Source organism: Bos javanicus, chromosome 13, assembly GCF_032452875.1.
Source record: "Bos javanicus breed banteng chromosome 13, ARS-OSU_banteng_1.0, whole genome shotgun sequence".
In the NCBI taxonomy this organism is placed as follows: Eukaryota; Metazoa; Chordata; class Mammalia; order Artiodactyla; family Bovidae; genus Bos; species Bos javanicus.
The window spans coordinates 51,291,264-51,312,698 of NC_083880.1; the positions used below are offsets into that span (position 1 = coordinate 51,291,264).

The 21,435-nt window shown below is 42.3% G+C and overlaps 1 protein-coding gene across 2 annotated transcripts in view; it reads left to right on the forward strand.

Annotated features, from left to right (window-relative positions):
- RNF24 (ring finger protein 24) overlaps positions 1–19,695 on the forward strand; it is a 111,564-nt gene extending 91,869 nt beyond the window's left edge. For both annotated transcript variants that reach the window (XM_061436643.1, XM_061436644.1), the window contains 2 exons: positions 12,865–12,944; positions 13,720–19,695. In XM_061436643.1, the coding sequence (XP_061292627.1) occupies positions 12,865–12,944; positions 13,720–13,858 (219 nt within the window). In that variant the 3' untranslated portion in view covers positions 13,859–19,695. The remainder of the gene's footprint in view (positions 1–12,864; positions 12,945–13,719) is intronic.
- The last annotated feature ends 1,740 nt before the right edge of the window (positions 19,696–21,435 follow it).

Genomic DNA, 21,435 nt, shown 5'->3' on the forward strand with positions numbered 1-21,435 from the left:
CCGCTGGATCATGGAAAAAGCAAGAGAGTTCCAGAAAAGCATCTATTTCTGCTTTATTGACTATGCCAAAGCCTTTGACTGTGTGGATCACAATAAACTGTGGAAAATTCTGAAAGAGATGGGGATATCAGACCACGTGACCTGCCTCTTGAGAAACCTCAATGCAGGTCAGGAAGCAACAGTTATAACTGGACATGGAACAACAGACTAGTTCCAAATAGGAAAAGGAGTACATCAAGGGTGTATATTGTCACCCTGCTTATTTAACTTCTGTGCAGAGTACATCATGAGAAACGCTGGGCTGGAAGAAGCACAAGCTGGAATCAAGATTGCTGGGAGAAATATCAATAACCTCAGATATGCAGATGACACCACCCTTATGGCAGAAAGTGAAGAGGAACTAAAAAGCCTCTTGATGAAAGTGAAAGAGGAGAGTGAAAAAGTTGGCTTAAAACTCAACATTCAGAAAACAAAGATATGGCATCTGGTCCCATCACTTCATGGAAAATAGATGGGGAAACAGTATCAGACTTTATTTTTGGGGGCTCCAAAATCACTGCAGATAGTGACTGCAGCCATGAAATTAAAAGACGCTTACTTCTTGGAAGGAAAGTTATGACCAACCTAGATAGCATATTGAAAAGCAGAGACATTACTTTGCCAACAAAGGTCCATCTAGTCAAGGCTATGGTTTTTCCAGTGGTCATGTATGGATGTGAGAGTTGGACTGTGAAAAAGCTGAGCACCGAAGAATTGATGCTTTTGAACTGTGGTGCTGGAGAAGACTCTTGAGAGTCCTTTGGACTGCAAGGAGATCCAACCAGTCCATTCTAAAGGAGATCGGTCCTGGGTGTTCTTTGGAAGGACTGATGCTGAAGCTGAAACTCTAGTACTTTGGCCACCTCATGCGAAGAGTTGACTCATTGGAAAAGACTCTGATGCTGGAAGGGATTGGGGGCAGGAGGAGAAGGGAACGACAGAGAATGAGATGGCTGGATGGCATCACCGACTCAATGGATGTGAGTTTGAGTGAACTCCAGGAGTTGGTGATGGACAGGGAGGCCTGGCGTGCTGCGATTCATGGGGTCGCAAAGAGTCGGACACAACTGAGTGACTGAACTGAACTGAACTGAATATTCATATCTGAATTAGAAGTGTATTCTGAAAAATCATCTTCTGATGCACTAGTATATATGTTGCACAGACAAGAGAGAAAGTATCTGCATAAAATTTACCGGAAAATTCTTATTTACTCAAAATTTCACAATGTGTCATTTTTGAAAATTTTACAGTAATAAACTTGCATTTATAACATACACAAAGTTGGAAGAAAAATCCAACAGAGCAAAATGTGAATGATCATGACAATCATAAGTTGTATAATGATGCCTTGATCAATTTTAAACTCTTAACAACTTCACATGGTAATGTTAATTGTATCACTCTCAAAAAATATATTAATACGTCTCTGGTCAATAATGTTCAGGTAACAAACGATGAATTAATATATCTCTAGTCAACAATGTGTTAAGGACCTTTCTGCCTTTTATCATGCAAAACAAATGGCCTCAAGTATCTATGCAGTGACCAATCAGTAAATGTATGTCCTAGCCCAGTTTCTAACAGGGCTGATAGGATCTATTCTTTGACTTTGAAAAATGAAGAGTGATTTCCTGTCTCATTCTGTAAGGCCAGTATCATCTTGATATCCGGACCAGTCAGTGATATCATAAAAAAGAAAAAACTCCAAATCAATATCACTTATCAATATAGTTGTAAAAATCTTCAACAAACACTAGCAAACCAAAATCAGCAGCATATAAAAAGGATTATAATTTGTCCCAGGAATACAGAGTTGGTTGAACAAAGGAAAATCAGTCAATGTAATACACCCAGTTGATAGAATAAAGGGGTAGGGAGAACACATGACCACCTGAATAGATGTAGAAAAAGCATTTGACAAAATTCAACATTCTTTTATGATAAAAATACTCAATAAACTAGAAGCAGAAGGGAACTTCTGCAACTTGATCAAGGTTTCTATGAAAAACCCACAACTAACATCATACTTATTGAAAGACTAGAAGCTTTTCTTCCTAAGAGGAAATTAGACAAGGATGCCTACTCTAATTGTTTTTATTTAACATTGTACTGGAGGGGTCAAGCCAGAGCACTTGAGCAGGAAAAAGTAGTAAAAGGCATCCAGATTGGAAATTAAGAAGTAAAACTGTATTTGTAGATATGATTTTGTAGCCACAGGAACCCCAAAAGAATCCACCAAAAATCAAGAGATAAATGAGTTCAGAAATTTTTCAGAATAAAGATCAATATACAAGATCAGCTTTGTAGTAGCAATGAACAATCTGAATGAAATGAAGAAAACAATTCCAATTACAATGGCACCAAAAAGGGTAAGATTCCTGGGAATAAATTTGACAAAAGAAAGATGCTCAGACTTGTACACTGAAAACTATAAAACATCACTGAAAGACATTAAAGAAGACATAAATGAATGGAAAGACATCCTGTATTCATGATTTGGAAGACCTACTGTTTTGGGTTTGTTTGTTTTTTTCTGTGCTTGATGTCTGCTGCAGGTTTTCTCTAGCTGTGGCTACTCTCTGGTTACAGTGCACAGGCATCTAATTGCAATGGATTCCCTTGTGGCAGAGCATGGGCTCCAGGGTGCTCAAATTGTGGTGCACAGGCTTAGTTGCCCTGTGGTATGTGGAGTCTTCTCAGACCAGAGATCAAACCTGTGTCCATTGGCAAGTGGATTCTTAACCACTGGATCACCAGGGAAGTCCTTACTATTATTAAATACAGCAGTATTCCCCCAAAATATTTACAAAATCAGCACAACTCCTATCAAAACTACAGCTGCCCTTTTTTTATAGAAATAAACAAGCAGAACTTAAAATTCACATGGAACTATAACAGTCCCAAATGGCCAAATACAATCTCAAAAAGGAAGAGAACTGGAGGATTCACACTTCCCAATATCAGAACTTACCACAAAGCTACAGTATTTAAGACAGTGTGATACAAGCACATGGATAGACATAAAAATCAATGGAATAGAATTGAGAGTTCAGAAATAAACCAATACATTTATGGTCAATTGATTTTCAACAAGGATGCCAAGACATTCAATAGGAAAAGAACCATCTATTCAACAAATGGTGCTGTAGATTGGTTCAAGGTGGTGGAGCAGAAGGACATGTGCTCATCTCCTCCTGCAAGAGCAGAATCACAACTAGCTGTTGAACAGCCATCTACAGGAGGATGCAGGAACCCACCAAAAATAGATACCCCATGTCCAAAGACAAAGGAGAAGCTGCAACAAGATGGTAAGGAGAGCTGCAGTCACCATAAAATCAAATCCCATACTCGTGGGGTGAGTGACTCACAAACTGGAGGACAGTAATACGAAAGAAGTTCTCCTACTGTTATAAAGGTTCTGAGACCCATGCCAGGCTTCCCAGCCTGGGTATCTGGCAAAGGGACTAGGAATCCTCATAGAAACTGACCTTGAAGGCCAGTGGAATTTGACTATAGAACTTCCACAAAACTGGGGGAAACAGAGACTCCACTCTTGAAGGGTACAAACAAAATCTTGTGTGTGCCAAGACCCAGGGGAAAGGAACGGTCACCTCACAGAAGACTACCTGCTTAGTGCTGGAGGATGTCCTGTGGGTTGGCCATGGCTCACTGCAGGGATGGGGGCACTGGCAGCTGCAGTCCAAGGAGGTGCCCCTTGGCACATGAGCCCTCTTGGAGTTCACCATTAACCCTAGCTTATAGACTCCAGGACTGGGTCACCTCAGTCCAAAAAACTGCCAGGGAGGGAGTGCAGCCTCACCCATCAGCAGACAATCAGATTAAAGTTTTACTGAGCACAGCCCTGCCCACCAGAACAAGACCCAGTTTTTCCCACCTCTCGTCCCTCCCATCAGGAAGCCTATACAAGCCTCTTAACCTCATCCACCAGATGACAGACAGAATAAGGAAAGACTACAATCCCATAGCCACCAAAACGAAAACCACATCACAGAAAGTTAATCAAAATGAAAAGGCAGAGATTATGTCCCAGATGAAGGGACAAGATAAAAGCCCAGAAAAAAACAACTAAATGAAATGGAGGTAGGCAATCTTCTAGAAAAAGAATTCAGAATGATAGTTAGACAATCCACAATCTCAGAAAAAGAATGGAAAAGATCCAAGAAATGTTTACCAAAGACCTACAAGAACTACAGAATAAACAGAGATGAACAATACACTAGAAGGATCAACAGAATAACTGAGCAGAAGAATGGATAAGTGACCTGGAAGACTGAATGGTGGAAATCACAGCCACAAAGCAGAACATAGAGGAAAAAAAATGAAGACAGCCTAAGAGACCTCTGGGACAACATTAAATGTACCAGTGTTAGCATTATAGAAGTCCCAGAAGGAGAAGACAGAGAAGACTCAAGAAAATATTTGAAGAGCTAATAGCTGAAAACTTCCCTAACATGGAAAAGGAAATAGTCAACCAAGTGCAGGAAGCACAGAGAGTCCCAGGAAGGATAAACCCAAGGAGGAACACACTGAGACACACAGTAATCAAACTGACAAAAATTAAAGACAAAATATTAAAAGCAACAAGGGAAAAACAACAAATAGCATACAAGAGAACTCACATGAGGCTATCAGCTGGTTTCTCAACAGAAACTCTGTGCCAGAAGGGAAGGGCACAGTATGTTTAAAGTGATGAGAGGGAGGAGCCTACAACCAAGAAGACTCATTCAGATTTGATGGAGAAATCAGAAGCTTAACAGACAAGTGAAAGTTAAGAGAACTCAGCACCATCAAACCAGTTTTTCAACTAATGCTAAAGGAACTTCTCTAGGCAAGAAACACAAGAAAAGGAAAAGACCTACAAAAAACAAAACAGTTAAGAATATGGTAATAGGATCATACATATTGATAATGACCTTAACTGTAAATGGATTAAACGTGCCAACCACAGAACATAGACTTGCTGGATGGATTAAAACATATGCATGTCATAAGCACTTCCAGTTACCACATCACTCTACTTAATCCCCTAAATTGTATGTAATTATTTTATATTGTTAGGTTAGTCATGTTTCCATTATGGCCTGCAACTGTAATTATCTTTTATTTTTGTTTGGATATTGATTGTGAAAACTAATAAACATCTTTTACTATTGTGATTATGTAACTGTTGTTCACTTAGTACCATTAAATCATGATTGGTCAAAATAAATAATAGAACTCTATATCACCAAAATTACCATATAATAGAAAAACCTGTAATCACTTTTTAAAATCCAGATGCATATTACTTGGAATTTTTTGAAAAATACAAATACCCAGGTATTGTTTTTTTCTCCAAAGCTCTGGATGTGACTCCAATGAATAGCTATCTTTAAAAACAACTGGATTTTATGATGATCTTTTACTTTTATCTAGTTTGTTTCATTTCTCTATTTCATATTCAGTATTGCCATTTCATTTAGTTTATGTTTTCCAATTTCTCCTCTGTTCTTTCTTAATATCTAGTATAGTAAGAAAGCTTTTGTGTGTGTGTGTGTATGTGTGTATATATATATATATATACACACAGTATATATAATATATACATTTTAAGAAACTTAGGATCCTATTTTTTTTTTTTTTTAGGATCCTATTTTTGCCTAGCTAAAAATTTTATGACATTTTGGTTTCACTTGTTTGACTAAGTATGAGTAGAATGCTAGATTTCTAATTTATATTCACTCAAAACTTTGATATAGTTCCACTTAGTATTACTGCTAAAAGTCTAGAAAGCTTATTATCTTCGTGATTTTTTTTTTTAATGTGAATGAGGCTTGAAACTTCTAATCCAATTCTGAGAATATAAAAAAATACTATGTTGTAAAAAAAAAAAAAACAACAAGAAACTAAAATGTGATACAGTATTATTAACTACAGATTTTGTTCAGATTTCACCAAATTTTATGCTCGTGTCCATTATCTGTTTTCATACCTTATTTAAAATTCCACATTATATTTAGTTGCATTGAGCAGCTTCAGCTTCATGCAACAAATTCTGATAAATTCTTTTCATTTTTATTCTACTACAAATATTTTTCTAATTTTCCTTGTTATGGCTTCTTAGATACACCCATCATTTAAAAGTGGACATTTACTTTCCGAATAACATGGGATTTTGTTTAAAGTATTTTTAATATTAATTTCTCATTTTGATACTAATTTCTCATTTAAATGTTTTCTTCTATGCAATCGCCCTCTGTTTTTTTTAGTCTTTTAACTTCATTGAAGCTTTCAATGGCTAAGTCAAAGGTCTCTCTTGGTAAATGTCACATTGCACTTGAAAATATGTGGGTTATTTTCGAGTATCTTTTGATTTTGATTTCTAACATAATTCTACAGTGATAAGAGAACAGACTGTATGATTTCAATACCTTTAGACCATGAAACTTTTGCACCTTGTTATGTGTCTCTGGATATGTTCCAGTGTCTCCTAGTTTATAGTCTATGGGAACTGGAATAGAATTTGTATCCTGTTGTGTGAAAATTATATAAATCTTAATCATGCTGAATTGGTTCATAAGGCTTTTCAGGTCTACTACATCCTTCTACTTTTCTGTCTTTTCATTCTATTAATTTTTTAGTGTTTGATATTGAAACTCCAATTAAAATCTTAATTTATCTACTTAAAAAGTAATTATAATATATAGTAGAACTATATGTAACTTTGTGTTTTCCAAGTCTCCTGTAAATGTGTTGCCTTACTCCCATAATTTGAAAAAGTGGGGAGAACAAATGGTCCTGGGATAACTAGATACCCACACACAAAAGAATGAAATTGGTCATCATATATAACTTTGTGCTCAACTTGCTAATATTTACTCATGTGCAGAGTATTTTTCTTTCCTTGGAAATGAAAATAAGTCAAAGGATGTTGACTGGATTATACTGATTTGATTATATTATTCTTACTACAGTCAAATAAAAGTTTTTAAAATAATAACTTAGAAGTCATATTGGGGGTTTTAACTATAAAAGTTTTTGCAAAAGAAAAAAAAGAATGAAATTGGAGCCCTCCTTCACAGCATACACAAAATAACTCAAAAATGAATCAAAGACCTAAATGTAACAACTAAAATAACCAAACTCTTAGAAGTAAACATAAATATCTATCTTCATGGCTTTGGATTAGACAGTGGTTTCTTAGGTATGACACCTAAAGCACAAGCAGTCAAAGAAAAACCTAGATAAATTGAACTTCATCAAAACTTAAAACTTTTGTGCTTCAAAGAACATTATCAAGAAAGTAAAGAGACAAATCACAGGAAGGAAATATTTGCAAGTCTTTTATCTGAAAAGTTTGGTATTTAGCATATATAAATAACTTCTACAACTCAATAATAAAAAGCCTACAAAATAAAAAGATCTGGGACTTTCCTGGTGGTTCAGTGGTTAAGAATATAAGTGCTACTGAGGTTCAAGAGGGAGGGGATATATGTATACCTGTGGCTGATTCATGTTGATGAATGGCACAAACCAACACAGCATTGTAAAGCAATTATCCTCTGATTAAAAATTTTTTTAATATTAAAAAAAAAAAGAATCCACCTGCCAATGCAGAGGATGTGGGTTCAATCCTTGGTTCCAGGACGATTCCACATGCTGCAGGGCAACTAAGCCCATGTACCACAACTACAGGAGCCTATGCTTTCTAGGGCCCATGTGCTGCCGCTACTGAAGCTCACACACCTAAAGCCTGTGCTTTGCAACATGAGAAGCCAGCACAATGAGAAGCCTATGCATCCCAACAAAGAGTAGCTCCCACTTGCCATACCTAGGAAAAGCCTATGTTCAGCAACAAAAACCCAGCACAGCCATTCATTTACTCATTAATTAAAAATTAAAAAGATTTGCAAACACTTTATCCCAGTATTTTTATCCTAACAGATCTTTCATAGAACAAAAGTTTTTAAATTTGATGAAGTCCACTTTACCATTTTTTTTTTGGTTGCTTTAGAGATCCTATCATACTTCTGGTGCCTCTGGATGTCCAGTTGCTCCAACACCATTTGCCGAAAGGCCATCCTTCTGCCATAGAAACTCTTTTGAACCCTTGTCAAAATCAGCTGGCTATCTGATAAAGGATTTGTGTCTAGAATATATAAAAAACTCATACAACTCAAAAAGAAAAAGAAAAATTACCCAACTAAAAAATTGGCAAGAATCTGAAAAGACATTTCTCCAAAGAAGGTGTATGAATGGTCAATAAACACATCGTTAGTCATTAGGGCAATCCAGTTCAAACATAAAGCATCTCTTCATACCATTTAGACTGTATATAAATCAACAAGATATAATAACCTGAAGATACAGAGAGATTGGGGCCCTAATACACTGCTGATGGGAATGTGAAATGGTTTGACCACTTTGGAGAACAGTTTAGTAGTTCCTCAAAAATTTAAACACAGAGTTACCGTATGACCCAGCAATTCTACTCCTAACTGAAAACTCCAAGAGAACTGAAAACTCTAACAGATGCTTGTACACTAATGTTTCGAGCAATATTCACAATACCCAAAAGGTAGAAACAACCCAGGTTGCTGTCAACAGATGACTGGATAAACAAAGGTGGTATATTCAATATAACAGAATACCATTTTGCCGTTAAAATGAGGTGTTGATTCATGCTGCAATATAGATGACCCATGAAGGTATCATTCTAAGTGAAAGGAGGTAGACACAACAGACCACATGTTGTATGACGCCATTTCGTGATTCCAGTCCATTTTGAAATGACCAGAATAAACAAATACATTAAGCCAGGAAATTAATCAGTGGTTACCAGGGGAAAAGGCAGAATGGATAGTGACTGCTTATTTGTTGTTGTTCAGTTGCTAAGTAATGTTCAACTCTTTGCGACCCCATGAACTGAATGCAGCACACCAGGCTTCCCTGTCCTTCTCTATCTCCTGGAGTTTGCTCAAACTCATGTCCATTAAGTTGGTGATGCTATCCAACTATCTCATTCTCTGTTGCCCCGTTCTCCTCATGCTCTCAATCCTTCCCAGCACCAGGGTCTTTTGCAGTGAGTAGGCTGTTCACATCAGGTGGCCAAAAGTATTGGAGTTTCAGCTACATTATCAGTCCTTCCAATGAATATTCAGGGTTGATTTCCTTGAGGATTGACTGGTTTGATCTCCTTGCAGTCTGAGGGAATCTCAAGAGTCTTCTCCAGCACCACAATTTGAAAGCATCAATTCTTTGGTGCTCAACCTTCTCTGTGGTCTAACTCTCACTTCTGTACATGACTGGAAAAACCATAACTTTGACTAGACGGACCTTTGTCGGCAAAGTGATGTCTCTGCTTTTTAATATGCTGTCTAGGTTTGTCATAGCTTTCCTTCCAAGGAGCAAGCATCTTTTAATTTCAGAGCTGCAGTCACCATCTGCAGTGACTTTGGAGCCCCCAAAAATAAAGCCTCTCACTATTTACATTTTTTCCTATCTATTTGCTATGAAGTGATGGGACCGGATGACATGATCTTATTTTTTGAATGTTGAATTTTAAGCCAGCTTTTTCACTCTCCTCTTTCACTGTCATCAAGAGGCTCTTTAGTTCCTCTTCACTTTCTGCCTTTGGAGTGGCATCATCTGTATATCTGAGATTGTTGATATTTCTCCCGGTAATCTTGACTCCAGCTTATAAGTCATCCAACCCAGCATTTCACATGATGTACTCTGCATATAAGTTAAATAAGTGAGGTGGACAATACACAGTCTTGATGTACTCCTTTCCCAATTTTGAAACAGTCTGTTGTTCCATGTCTGGTTCTAAATGTTGCTTCTTGAGCTGCATACAAGTTTCTCAGGAGACAGGAATGGTGGTCTGGTATTCCCATCTCTTTAAGAAATTTCCACAGTTTGTTGTGATCTGCACAGTCAAAGGCTTTAGAATAGTCAATGAAACAGGAGTAGATGTTTTTCTGGAATTCCCTTGCTTTCTCTGTGACCCAGCAAATGTTGGCAATTTGATCTGTGGTTCATCTGCCTTTTCTAAATCCAGCTGATACATCTGGAAGTTTTTAGTTCATGTACTGCTGAAGCCTCGCTTGAAGGATTTTGAGCATAACATTGCTAGCATGTATGAGTGTGTTAGTCGCTCAGTTGTGTCCAACTCTTTGTGACTCCATGAACTGTAGTCCCAAGTTCCTCTGTCCATAGAGATCTCCAGGCAAGAATACTGGAGTGGGTAGCCATTTCCTTCTCCAAGGGATCTTCCCGACCCAGGTATCCTACAATGCAGGAAGATTCTTTACCATCTGAGCCACCAGCTAGCATGTGAAATGAGCACAATTGTATAGTAATTTGAACATTCTTTGGCATTGCCCTTCTTTGGGATTGGAATGAAAACTGACCTTTTCCAGTCCTGTGGCCACTGCTGAGTTTTCCAAATTTGCTGACATAGAAATTAGATAGTGGTGATGGTTGCACAACTCTGTGAATATATTTAAAAAAAAAAAAAAAACACACTACTGAATTGCTTCCCTGGTAGCACAGACAGTAAAGAATCTTCCTGCAATGCAGGAGACCCAGGTTCAATCCCTGTGTCAGGAAGATCCCCTAAGGAAGAACTGACAGCCCACTCCAGTATCTTGCCTGGAGAAGACCACGGACAGAGGAGCCTTATGGGCTACAGTCCATGGGGTTGCAAAGAGTCAGACACAACTGAAGTGACTTAGCATGCACTGAACTGTATGCTTTACAGGGTGAATATTATGGTGTATGAATTATATCTCCATTTTAAAAGACGGAGTGAAAAAAACAGTCTCATTGAAATACTGCAGAATAAAGCTCATTTGCAAAGTACAATCTGTAAATTTGTAAAATTAGTTGGACCCTTGAGGGAACTGCTAAGTAGTCAGATCTAAGCTTTGTTCATCATGACTGCCCTTGGCTTCTGGTCACCTTTAGCACTTAACATGTCAGAGTTTATCTTGTTCTTTTTTTTCAGGTGACTATGGTTTTAGAATTTTTTTAAAAGAACATAATAGCCATTAATAGTAACTCCATTTGAAAAAGCTACAAATCTAATTTTGGATTCTGGGAAAATAACCAAATAAAAATGAATGACTCATCCAACATCTTGCCCTTTGGTAGGATCAGCACTGAATCTCTACAGGGCAGAGCCAGCAGTCCTCAATTTTTTTTTTTTTCAGAAGGTTATGCCAGGAAGAAAGCTGGATGTTAAGGCCAGAGGACCTGTTCACACAGTGTAGGAGGTGGGACCATCATTCCCCCTTTACAGATGGGAAGCTGAAGCCCAAAAGATCATCCCAAGACCAAAACTGCTAGTTTCTCATCTTTACTCACAGGTTGTTCTTAACCTTCCTCCAGAAAACAAAAATGGGCTTGAAAATAGTGTTCCCATCACTCAATTTAAGTATGAATAAAAACTGGTATTGGTAGAATGCCTTCCTACCTCCTCAGGCCTGCCCCCAGCCTGAGCTGATGACATGATGACAGTCTCAGGTGGAGGGAGGGAGAGGCACATAATGTCCTTACCCTGCAGATGAAGGAACAGAGCTTGAGGGGCATCATGATGGCAGAAGTCACACAGCTTGGGTGTCCCAGCCGAGGCCAGCCATCTGTCCTGCTCTCCTCCCTCCTCTCATGCTGTCTCAGCAGTAATCCAAGCTGATAAGGTACTTATCCATTCTCCTCCTCCTGTGAAGATCTTGACTGCTGTATACACAAGGCCCTGAGAGTTCTGTGAAGGGTGATGGAAGACCAACATTCATAGCACTGGCCACAGGGCACAAAGAGCCACGTGTCCTATCACAAAACCTGAGAATATTGGATTACATATTATAGGTTAAGAAATGGGTGACAGGGAGGCTGGTCAGCAGTCTGGACAAGAAATGGTGATGGCTTAACCAGGATCCCTGGAGATGGACAGGGAAGCAAGCAGGGAGGAGTTCAAGCTTTGGGCAAATGAAAGTGTTTACAGACCTGGATCCTCAGCCAGGCCTGGCACTCACCAACTGCATTGCCTCCAGGCAACATGGTTACTGCTCTGAGTTTCTGTTTCCCCATCTGTAAATTGAGTAAATGGGACGATACTTGGTGTCCCTTGGCCCTGGTAAGTGCTCAAGAAGTAGTGGTTGGAACCCAGCATCTGGGTTTGAATAAGGCTTCTTTCCAAGCAGTTGAGGCTAGCCACCTATCAGAGCAATCCTGGCCCCATCTGCACATTTTCCCAAGTTTAAATTTAGTGACTCTTGAATCAGTTTTTATATGACAAAGACAGACACTGACAGGACAGTGTCAGAGTGAGGGACCCCAGGAACTACGAGAAGCGTATTACCGAAGGCTGTGCTATGGTTTACAGATTCCACATTATGAAGAGCAGAAAAAGGAGAGCCCCAGCACCTGCCTCAGGATCCGAGCAGTCCTTTCAGGGGCTCTACTACTGAGTAGGTAGAGCATTTCCTACAAAAAGTCAGCTCCTTGGCACAGCACAAAAAATTATGTTCAGTCTATCTAATAAGAAAAAACCTAAGTCAGACTCTTCTGATAGACTGAAGTAAAGGAACCTGCCTCTTGCTTTCTGTCTTCTCCCATCTGCCCTCAAATTTTGAGATATGTGCAGGAAGAGCAGGAGACTCTTCTTCAGAAGACCTTGCCCATTTGATCCTGTTTCTTTCACTCAGACCTGTGGGATACTGAAGTCCCTTCAAATGGCTGGGCCTCAGGGGCCTGCACTTTACATTGGCCTGGGGAATGACTTAGCAGATACTTTGCCTCATTTGCAAATCTGTCTTTCAGCTCTGTGCAGTGTGTCTAGAAGACTTCAAGCCTCGAGATGAGTTGGGGATTTGTCCATGTAAGCATGCCTTCCACAGAAAGTGAGTATTGGCGTGAGATTATTTAAGAGGACCTGAGTTTGAGGCACATTGACCAACTCACCCATGGGCTTGGGGCAGTGCCAGACAAGCTTGATGACTTCATGATTGGTTTATAATGTAGAAAGCTGAAAGCACCCTACTGAGTGGCATTTGTATTTATGTGTGTGTATGTGTGTAAGAGAGAAGAGACAGACAGACAGACATTAGGAGGGATCAGGGTAATGGAAATGTGACTACCAAGGCAGGACTTAAGGCAGAGTCAGACAAGCCCATACCTCCTTGGAGACCCAGGCTATAAAAAGTTATTTTACTGGAACTTTTCAATAAGAATTTCCTTTCCTAAAAGTTTAATCAAAACCATAATTATTTTAAATCAGAATAAATAAGTCAGTGTAAGTAGCAGTGTAGGACCATCTCTTCCCCTTTCCTACAGACATGCTTAAGACTCCCCCCTCTCTTACAATTTTATGTTTTATATGCGTACTAGAACACTTTACTCCCCTCCTTCCCACCACCCTCCTCAGTGTACTTCATTCTTTAAGAAGTCATGGACTGAGGATGTATGCTGACTGTAGCTTCTTGGAAAACTGGAGTCTCTGGTTCCTCCAGAGAATGAAATGCATTCTCCACCCAGTGGTAGGGCCCTTCGGGACCTGGCTGTTGACTCTGCTCCCCAGATCTGGGTTTCCAAAATGTTCAGCATGTGAGGTGTGTGGGCAGGTGGTGCCACAGACACGGACTGACATCTTGCCTCTTGTGGCGTCTCATTCTGCAGGTGCCTTATCAAATGGCTGGAAGTTCGCAAAGTATGTCCACTGTGCAACATGCCAGTTCTGCAGCTGGCCCAGTTGCACAGTAAGCAGGACCGTGGACCCCTACAGGGACCCCTCCCCGGGGCGGAGAACATTGTATAGCTCACCACAAGGATCAAACTGTTGCAGGATCTGGGAGGAGCAGAGCTGGGAGGAACACAAGTGGTCTCTGTGTTGGCTGCTCTACCTAGGGCACCAGCTGCTGCACCCTTTGTCTCATGAACTCTCGGGCCAGCTAGGCTGGGAACCCAGACTTCTGGGTCTTGTGACAACCAAAGTACTCTGACACTACCCCGTGCCAAGAGGAATGGATGAGCCCGCAATTTGGTTCAAGAAACCTCATGAGGATCTCTTGCTAACTCCATTACATTCTGTCTCCCAGACACTCATCTCCACGCCAGGATGAATCTTTATCAACCAGAAGGGAAGATAAACCCAAGTGTTTCAGAAAGGAACTGAAGGCAGGTCTTTAAAGCCCCTACCCACCCCCCCCCCACACACACACACACCCTGGGGACACACGAGCTTCTCTGCAGACCCTGCACACCTTTGCAGCAGCAAACCCTCCCAGCAGCCTCTAAGCCAAGTGAAAACAGCGGTTACCTCAGCCCAGGCGCAGCCGGCTGCAGTGCCAGAGGCAGTGTCAACAAGGCCACTCACATTACGTTCCTTTGGTAAGGCCATCTTGGAAACCAGGGGCTTGGTTACAACAAAGCAGCAGTGGCTGCCACCACTGATTCTTCCTCAAGTCCACATTTGCTTATCCAATCATCTGAGCTAAAAACAGTACACATGCTTGGAAAGGTCTGGTCAAAAGCCATTTCCTCTTATTTCCCCTCCTACTCACCAGTGAGGCACAGCCAAGCCACCATCAGGAGCCCCAGCAGGAGGTGGGTCTCTGAGCCCATGCTGTCCCTGTATGACCCGAGCACCCCAGGGTGCTGCCCACATCCCCACATATACAACGTGGCTCCAGTGTAGCTGCTAGTCTTGGCCCACTGCCCCAGTAGGAAGCTGCTGTGAGCCCTTCCCATGGCTCCGGAAAGGAGCATCTCTCTGATAATGGCCAGTCCTCCTGGCCTTGCTGAGCTGGGGAGGCTGCTAACCCCTTGCCTCTCCTTGTCCTGCCCTCTGTTCTCTTCCCTCCCTTCCCTTCCCTGTCTGTCTCTCCTCAAGAGAAAATGCCTGTCGTTGACATTTTAACTATTTAAAGCATCGCAAATAAGATCCCAATGTAATTCTGAAGTCAGGGATGCACTTGCAATTGTAGTTTCAGGAAGCTCCTGCAGGGCTATTCATCGTTGGCGTGTGCCTCAGTATTCAGACGATAACTGAGTGTCGTTACAGGAGAAAAACGCAAGCTGCTCTTTGGTTCTTTGTCCTACTTTTCATGTTCTTTGTCCTACTTTTCTAGAAATGACTGAGTCCAGCAGGATTCATGACTACTTTATAGGTTCACTATGTGAAGCAGCATTGGCTCAGACAGCAAGTTCTCTTCCACAGCCCTGCTCTCCACCTCCTTCCATTTTAGGGGTGGCCTCCTCAACAGCGCTGCCTCTGCTCCACCCGACAGGTGCGAATAGGGGCAGCTTCTTATGGGAAATGCAGCGTGTATGACACGGAGCGGGGGTGGAGGAAACTTTGCTACTCTGTTCAGGGAATGTCTCCAGGAATATTTTTGGAATCCAGCCTGCACTCTCTTAGGATGGGAGAGGGAACCTATCCTTGGCTCAGATGGCTGGGATCAGATGAAGAGGAAAATTCCCATTAGCCTAGAAAAGTGCTGGGCAGAATCCAGTTTGGAAAATTACAAATCCATTGGTCAGAATTGGCTGTACCCTATGTGACCTATTTGTGGTATGCCAACTGGACTGCTTCTTTAAACAGGGCAAGGGAAGTGTGGAATAGTTTTATACGAAAGCCTTATTAGCCTGTCTGGCGCCCATGCAAAGAGCTATTTGCGCACACGTACTTTCACCCTGTTTCTGCACTCACTGTAGCACAGTAGAGGTGAATGCTGGGAAGCACTCAGTTTCCAGTGACATGTTTTCAGTGACCGATGTCAGAGGCAGGCTTGCTTCTGGACTTGCCTCATTAATAGCCAACACTCACCGTTTTCATGTAACAGCCTTGGGACAAATGTCACATCTTCGTTATAAAGTTCCAATAGGAAAAAGAATTTTTCCCTTCAGAGGAGGAATTCTTGTGTTCTGTGCTTGCAAATTATTTTCATCTCACAGCTTTCACAGGATTTCAGTGTATCAGTACCAAGGAGACAGACTCACGAAGTCCCTGTATTTGTAGTAATCTCAGCATTTGTGAACGTGCAGGGCTTTTAAAAACTCAGCTCTTCCACTAAGGTGGGGCTTGACACTGACACGCTTGAGTGTTCACTCTGCTAGTAGTCAGCGTCCCTTTCCTGGCTTAGTGTCCTACTGTGTCACCTGGCCAGTGTCACTCATGAGTTCTTATGCCTCCAAACAATGCAACACAAATGTTTGCTCCCCACATCTAGGTCCTCCTCCAGGACTTAACTGGGCTGCACTGCTGTAACAGAGTGGCCAGGGTTTAATTTACATCTTCAATTCTGATTAAAATCAGTTTTATGTGAAGGACAAGGTCAAATCTCCATTATTAAGGAAGTTAAAGATTCCTTAATACTCTTTGATCAGGCTCAGTGAGACAGTGAGGCTGTGCTGTCCAGATCTATCTCCATGAGTTATTCACCTTTTGTTAATCTGTGAGGACTCTGGTCTGCTTTGGGGCCACTGGCAGGTGACGTGGTTTTATAACTTAGTCTTAACATGTCTTAAGCAGCTCAGAGTTGGGTGTGGCTTGTGTACCATGGGCTAGAGGAGCAGAACTTAGCCTCAACTCAACTCCACAGGTGGGTCAATCATTATCTAGTTGTTACTAGGGGTACAGCTGAATTCAGCTGGCTGCAGGAACAGGAAACAAAACCAGCCTGACCTGATTCCTGACTGAGTAGGTACAGAGATTTGGTCAGGCCAAGAAAGTAATGGTCAGATAGGAGCAGGTGGCCCATGCAGAGTTCTGTGCTAAGGGATACTGAGGACCTCCCACCGTGGCTAAAGGCCCTGTTCTTAACAAAGATCCTTTCTTTCCACATCCCTATTCCAAAGCCTATCATCTTCTAGGCCTGATTCCACTCTAAGTTACTTAACAACTACAGTAACTGTTTCTGAGAGGTTTTCTGGGAAGTATGAAATGCACACGAGGAGACATCCCCAGAGTTCTGGACAGAAAAGCTGCTCAGGTTTTCAGCCACCCCCTTGCCACTCACTAGCCATGTGCCTTTCTACAAGTTAGCCTCTCAAAGCCTGTTTCCTTAGCTGCTCACCCAGGAGTGTGTACTAAGGGTGTCCCCACCAGCCCTTATGGGGACTACCATGTCTGGAGCCCAGCAGGCAGGCCTGGGGGGTCATAGGAGCTGGTGCTACTAAGTGACATCATGCTGGCCACATGGGACTCCCCTGTTGTCCTGATAGAAACCACAGCTGAAAGCCTCCTGAGATTTAGGGGCTCTCCACTGAGCCCCAGTTCACCTGGCTCCCTTCCCTTTCCCCTCCTGATCTGCCTCAGTCATTTCCATTTACCTTTGCCCACTGTGCTCAATGTGGTTTCGCTCAGCGCTGAATATTCCTTCTAAATTCTTTGAATAGGTAATCCCTTCACGTGGTTCACAAATCATAAAGTTAAGTCGTCCTTGCATTCCTGAACTCCAGTAAGCCAAGCTTCCCACCCCTTGAGTACACACTATTAGTTGGTTCCTTGTGAACCTTCCAAAGTTCGTTCATGCATATACAAGCAAGTACACACACACGTACATGTGTGTAGGTATGTGTGTGTGTATATGTATCTATATATACACAGCTGACTCTTGAACAACAGAGGTTAGGTGTGCTGACACTCTGTATGGCCTGCATGTAACCTGACAGTCAGCTATCCGTATCGGTGGTTCTGCATCTGTGGATTCAACCAACCTTGGACCGTGTAGAATGTATTTATTGAAAAAAATCCATGTGTAAGTAGACCTCAGTTCAAATCCATCTTGTTCCAGAATCAACTGTATGTGTATAATTTTTTATTTTTCCACTTACGTAATACCAGACAAGTACTACTCAAGAACCATTCCCAGTCATGGGAAGACCCATCCCAGAAGTCAGAATATCTGTAAAAGGTGAGCCAGAATTGGGGGATGTTTTTGTAATCACATTCCTTTTTAATAAGGCATATTTTCCACTGATTGCAGCATGATGAAATCTTCATTTCCTACACAAATCGAACTACAGTCCCTCCCTGACCGTAACTACAGATGCCCAAATAACAAGAGAGCACAACCATTTTTTTTTTTCCTTTCCCCTCATGTGGGATGTGGGATCTAGTTCCCCGACCAGGAATTGAACCCGGGCCCCCTGCACTGGGGAGAGCAAAGTCAGCGGCAGCACAGGCTGCAGGCCCACCCCAGCCCCCAATCCAGTTTCCAGCGAGGACTGACAGCCCAGCAGTGACATCTGGCTACAACTGCCATGGTTTCTTATGCAAACCCATGTTTCTGAGAGGCGGGAGTTGGAGCAGCAGGCTGAGCAATTCGTTTTGTGGGGCAGGTATCTCAAATGTTGCTAAGCAAATAGGTGGTCAGCTGCCGTATAGCTGAATGTTCAAGTTCGTGAACCTATTCCCTTTCCCTCCCAACTCTATGCACACACTAAAAAGCAAATGTTCCCACAGAACTTTCTCCTCGCCCAACATTTTTTCAGTCAATGAGAAATTACCCCACCAATTTTTTTTAAGTTCATTCTTCCCTCTGCAGATCAAAGTTAAAGATTCTTCCTCCAGGCAGCCCTTGGCGGGAGGGGCAGGGACCTGTGCCTCTCATTCTTTACCCACCTCCCCTATCCTGCCACCCACAGCAGCAGCCCAGGGATTCACTGGATTAAAAGTGTAACTTAAGCCTGTGACCAGAAATTTGGAAAGAAACTATGTGTGAAACCACCCTTCTTCTATCGGTGAACCTCTTTCATTATTAGTATTTAGGAATTTGAGCAAAGGAGATGAATGTGTCTCAATTCTGATGAAATCTGCAGTTGCTAACTGGAAAATGCTGGGCCACGTTCCTTTAGTGTCTTAATGAAGGCTCCAGTGTGCCACAGAATGTGCTTCCATTTGATTGGAACATGAGGAGGAAAATAGAGAGGCTTATTCAGTAAATCTGTTATTGTTCCAGTTCAGCTTCAGAGCCTGAATTGTTATTGCAAGATGCAGAGTTTTATTCCACTTTTAGACCAAGCATCAGCACATGTGGCTTACCAACCCAGAAATCACTTCTGTGGCTATACAGTCAGGGGCTCCCTGCTCCAGAGACACATACCTACCAGCGTCAAGGGCCTTGGCTATACTTCGATGAAGCCCCTCGCAGTTCCCTGAGCTAGTACAAGCCTGGAAAATCTGCATCTCAGGCCAGGTGCACACCATCCTTCCATCCATCCTTCCCTCTCAGGCCCAGAACAGGAGAATAAGATGGGGCTAGTGTTTCTTTCCTGATGATAGCTCAGTCTTCCAAGAAAGTGTTCCTCAACTGTCCTCTCTCGGTCTCTTGACAGATCTTTGCCAGAAAGAGGGGATATTAGTCTTGTAGTTTTAAGCCTACTGGGGTTTACTCACTAGATATTGTATAACTCCTTCAAAAAAAAAGAAGTTTATGAAACGCTGAGCCTCAGGTTTCATAGACATGTTTGTACACTATGAATTCTGCAGCAGAATATTTTTAAACATTTGCGGTTTTTTTATAAGCTATATATTTTTGTATATTTAATTGCTATTTTAAAACTTTAATGCATTTTGCTAATTACTCATTTAAAAAATAAAACATGCATGTAATTGACTTAAATGTAAATAAAAAGCAGATTTAAAAAATACTTTGTGCTAAGCACATACATACCCTTGGTCACCCACATCCCCTTTAAGCCCATGTGGCAAGAGCTGTCAAGTCAAGGTAAGTGCTTCTGAACAAATGGAACTGATCACCAGCAACAGGTGACTGAGGGAGCTGCCAGCCTGTCTCCTTGTGGTGTGGGGTGCCAGTCAGGGATGAGTAGTACAGCATCAGGCCACAGCAAGGGAGAAGGCAGAGAGGCCAAGGGCTCCCTGCCACCCTGGCCTCAGCACCGGAGATGTGGGGGGACACAGTCAAGCAGTCTCCCAAATGTGGACGCCAGTACTCAGGAGGGTTGCAGTGGTGGAACTAGCCCACACCTCACTCCTCTAGCTATATCCCAGGCCTGGAAATGCCAACTATTCTGTTGGAGGAGAAACAAAATCTCAGTCCAAAGCCATCCTGTGGCAGCTACTGTTTCTACTCACCAACCCTCACTCCCTAGGACCTCTGCACAGCTCAGCTTTGGCTCCACAGCTTCAGGGAAACTGCTCCCCTCACGGTCATCCATGACCTGCAACCAAATCTGTGCCAACTCTGAAACCTCCTCCTAGTGGAAGTGCCTGCAGGGTTCCTCTCTCCTCCAGTCTCCTGAGCCATGGGCCACCTGCGCTAGTCCCCTCTTCAATGTGCTTTGCAGCCCTGTCCTCCTCCGCCCATCTCTGGTTCCATCACTCTACCTTAGGACTCACTAAATCCCCACCTACATGCACATCATTCTCAGGTCTATTGTCCCCAACCTAAATATCCGGCTGCCTATTTGGCATCAAAATTCAGGCAGCCCAAGATCAAGCCCCCCCAGCAAGCCTAAGTACCCTCACAGAACCTCCTTCCCCCGCTTCCAATCTCCACATCTCTAAACCCACCAAAGCACCTCTCTCTACCTGACCATACACTGCTCCCATCTTACGCTGCCCACCTTCCTTTCACACCTGGACCATTATTACAGCCACTACCACCCCCACTGCCTCTAGTGGGGGAGTGTGGGGTGAGACCCTCAGGCTACCCAGGCTGGCAGACTGGAAGGGATAACTGCTGAGATGAGACAGGGCAGGGGTTTAGATCAGGGTGGTGCCTGTGGTGAAGAGAGATTGAGCATCCACGCATCTTACAAACTGGAGTTAGTGAAGTAGCAGTAACTGGGAGAAGATGCTGCCGGAGGTTCAGGGGAGAGGATGGAGACATTTCTGTGTAAAGATGACCTGGAAATACAGAAGAAAAGGGGGAAAGGGGCAAAGGAAAAGGGCAGTCACTGCCTTGAGATGAGCTTAGAGGCAAGGACTAGGCCAGACATACTACCCTGGAAATCAAAGTGAGTGATGTCTGCTTAAGTAGATCCAGGATTTAGCCTGAGAGCTGGCGATCTCTGTCTTCAGTGGAGAATAAACTGGCAGAGATAAAGTGGCGTAGGAGATAGAAGGAAAAGCAAGTGTGGACTGCAATGATAGAACTAAAGATGAGAACATGAAATGTCCATCAGATTTAGCAATGAGATTCGCTGTAGTAAAAGGATCGGCTAATCAGAAGTACAAAGTGTAGCCACAGAAGCAGTTTCTCCAGAGCAGGAAGTGGTGAATCCATGGAGGTGGAAGGCAACTGCAAGGCGTAAGAGGAAAGGGGGCTCTGCCGGATCCTAAATGTGTGACTTTCGGCAGGTGCCTTCTTCTGTTAGACGGTGGGGATGACAAGGGCTGCATGACGTGACCCACAAAAAGCACTGGCA